General features: G+C 46.1%; 1 protein-coding gene across 1 annotated transcript in view; it reads right to left on the bottom strand.

Annotated features, from left to right (window-relative positions):
- LOC125179079 (alkaline phosphatase-like) overlaps positions 1–1,344 on the bottom strand; it is a gene marked incomplete at its 3' end in the record, with an annotated part of 13,553 nt that extends 12,209 nt beyond the window's left edge. The window contains exons 1-2 of the mRNA XM_047884227.1: positions 1,160–1,344; positions 893–1,016 (exon numbers count right to left, since the gene is read on the bottom strand). Coding sequence (XP_047740183.1) covers positions 893–1,016; positions 1,160–1,344 — 309 coding nt within the window. The remainder of the gene's footprint in view (positions 1–892; positions 1,017–1,159) is intronic.
- Positions 1,345–3,212: the final 1,868 nt, after the last annotated feature.

Here is a 3,212-nt window from a genome sequence, read left to right as displayed (position 1 = left end):
ACTAGGAAGGAGTCTCTTACTGACTCCATGAACAAGGATGCTGGGTGATTCTCTTCCCTTGGAGAGGATCCATCTATCCAGTCTAGCTCTGGATGATTAAAATCACCAACGATCAACGTGTGTGACTTACGGAAAGTCATGCTCGGTAAAAGACTGTTTAGTATTTCATCGTTATTAGAAGAACCATGTTTAGGTTTCTATTTGTTAATGGTGTCCGTGCCCCAACGGTCTGCTCTCTTAAACGCCCTGGCGCTGCCGCACCTACAGCCTGACATTGACCATGTCCCTTTTGTTTAATTAAGGTACGCCGGTGGGCCTGCTTGGTAGCACTGACCACGTTACCTCCGGAGCCCTTGTTGTATTTCTCTGCGAGTTTGCTGGAGCTATCTAGTCTACGCGGGCCTGCTTCGTCGCGTCAGCGTTCGTGGCAACTCTTGAGCTGGCAAACCTCAAGTTGAGTTGGGCGCTGCGTGTGCGTTTTCAGTCCGTGAATGACCTATAAGGAGGAGCCGACTTGAAGCAGCCTAAACTTAGTTCCGTTTATCTCGTACTTGCTTACAGTTTGAATATAGTTTAACGTAACGTAATAGGTAGGCACGTACGGTGCCTATTCTTTGTGCCATCAACTTTAAGTTCTTTTAGGAGATTATACCTTTACTTAGTAAAGTTTTGAAACTTGTAAGCTTTTGTCCTTCCTTCCTGCAACCGTCTTGGAGGCCTGCCCTGACAGTGGCCTACGGCTGCGAACCCATTCGTTGTAACCTGTTGTGCTGCATTTTAATGAGGTACCCCTGTACCCTCGCCTCAGTCCAATATCTCGGTACCCTCACCTCGGTCCGGTAGCCCCAGCGCCCCTATATAACCTCGGTCCGGTAGCCCCGGCGTCCCTCACCTCGGTCCGGTTGCCGGTCCTGTACTTCCTTCTGGCGACAATAGGCGTGCCCGACATGATAAAGACGAGTCCTCCATAGGACTCATCTGGTTCCCGATACGGTATCTCTTCTGTTGTCGTGTACCTGATACAAATTTAGGATATACCTTAACATTACGTTTATATGAACTGTATCTTTAATATGGTCAACATTTGAGATAACCGAAAAATAATTAAGAAAGTGACAAGGCGCGAGCGAAATATTAAATTGATTTGCGTTTATCTTACGTTTCTATCTTGGAACAGACGTTGGGGCCCGTCAGGACGCTGGCGTGGACAAGCCCGACCACCAAGACCACCACCGCCAGCAGGCAGAACAAGGACGGCGTCCGTGAGGACAAAGGGCGTGTGTGAGGCCCAAATGAAGGGTTTGGACGACCCACAACCTCCGTGTCTTCATTTTCAGGACCCATTGTGAGGACGTGGGGAGAAATAGTATGCTTTTGTAAGAGCTATTATTGGGCTTGTTGGCAACACTGAAATTTGAGTCCAAAATTAAAATGGTTTGATTTTGTAAGAGCTTTTCTGGACTTGTTGGCAACACTGAAATTCGAGTTAAAAATTAAAAAAGTTTGCTTTTGTAAGAGCTTTTATTGGGCTTGTTGGCAACACTGAAATTTGAGTCCAAAATTAAAAAGTTTGCTTTTGTAAGAGCTTTTCTGGGCTTGTTGGCAACACTGAAATTTGAGTTAAAAATTAAAAAAGTTTGATTTTGTAAGAGCTTTTATTGGGCTTGTTGGCAACACTGAAATTTGAGTTCAAAATTAGATCGACTGAAGTTTAGCGTAAAGCGATACCAGAAATGGGAATGCTTGGTTAAAGAGTTGAAAATATTCATTATAATAGAAATAAATGATAATAATATGAAATAATATTCATGCTGCGATTAGGGTGAGGATTGGGATATTTTAGAAAACACATGGATTTTTGACCGATCGCTCCGACTGTCAAGCTCTTGGCAGCGCAGCCACTGCACTACTAGCCCCCACCGCCGACTGTCAAGCTCTTGGCAGCGCAGCCACTGCACTACCAGCCCCCACCGCCGACTGCCAAGCTCTTGGCAGCGCAGCCACTGCACTACCAGCCCCCACCGCCGACTGCCAAGCTCTTGGCAGCGCAGCCACTGCACTACCAGCCCNAAACACTGCAGAATGATCTCAATAGAATGCAGGAGTGGTCAGATGATTGGTTACTCAGGTTCCATCCGGAGAAATGTCACGTTCTGAAACTAGGGAGTAAGAAATCTGAGGCAAAATACACCATGAAGGGAACAAAGGATGGGAAGTCGTACACGGTACAGCTTCAGGAGAGCGAAGTGGAAAGGGACCTGGGGGTCTTTGTTGACAGCAGTCTGAATTTCGGGGAGCATGTGGCAAGAGTGACGTCAAAGGCAAACCAGGTGATGGGGGTGATACGGCGTAATTTCGACTTCCTCGACGAAAACTTGTTTGTTCAGCTTTACAAGAGCCTTGTGAGGCCCTTAGTTGAATATGGACACTCTGCCTGGCAGCCGTTTCACAAGACTCTATGTGCTGACATTGAAGACGTTCAGAGACGGGGCACCAAGCTCCTCTCTTCGATCAGAGATTTGCCATACTCCGCCAGGCTGGAAGCGTTGCGTCTCCCCTGTCTTGAGCATAGGCGCCTGCGGGGTGACCTTATCGATACGTACAAGTACGTACATGGACTGTACAGGGTGTTAAAGCCCAAGTTCCAGTTATCAAGCAACAGGGATACTAGAGGCCACTCTCTGAAGCTCGCAAAAGGCAGATGCCGACTCAGCGTAAGGAGCAACTTCTTTTCACAGCGAGTAATTAACTCATGGAATAGTCTGCCAGAGTCAGTCGTAACAGCACCATCTGTAAACAGCTTCAAGAGCAGGTTTGACAGTTTCTGGAGGGACAACCCGGCCCTGTATAGCCCTTCATGCTACGAGTGATGAGGCTTCGATCATCTTGGAACAGACACTGCGACGGGCGCGGTGCTGATAAAAATTGTTGTCGACCGATGAACAGGACCGTCAGGGACCTTAAATCGTATTGTCAAAGTCAAAGTCAAAGTTTATTGCATGAACATTCCAGTACATTTATTGAACTTTACTTCTCCTTGAACCCGATTCAGTTATTTGGCTCGCTTGAACAATTGAAATTTTTAGTTTAAAAAGTTTGTTATTTTGAATATTTGGTTCTTATTTTCACGTAAAATTTTGTTAAAAGTAAGTGTACATCTTTTCGGCTGAGGAAAATGTATAAACAAAGAAAAAAATTCGAATTGGGCTCTC

Source organism: Hyalella azteca, unplaced genomic scaffold, assembly GCF_000764305.2.
Source record: "Hyalella azteca isolate HAZT.00-mixed unplaced genomic scaffold, Hazt_2.0.2 contig14920, whole genome shotgun sequence".
In the NCBI taxonomy this organism is placed as follows: Eukaryota; Metazoa; Arthropoda; class Malacostraca; order Amphipoda; family Hyalellidae; genus Hyalella; species Hyalella azteca.
This window is presented reverse-complemented; position numbering and strand designations above follow the sequence as displayed.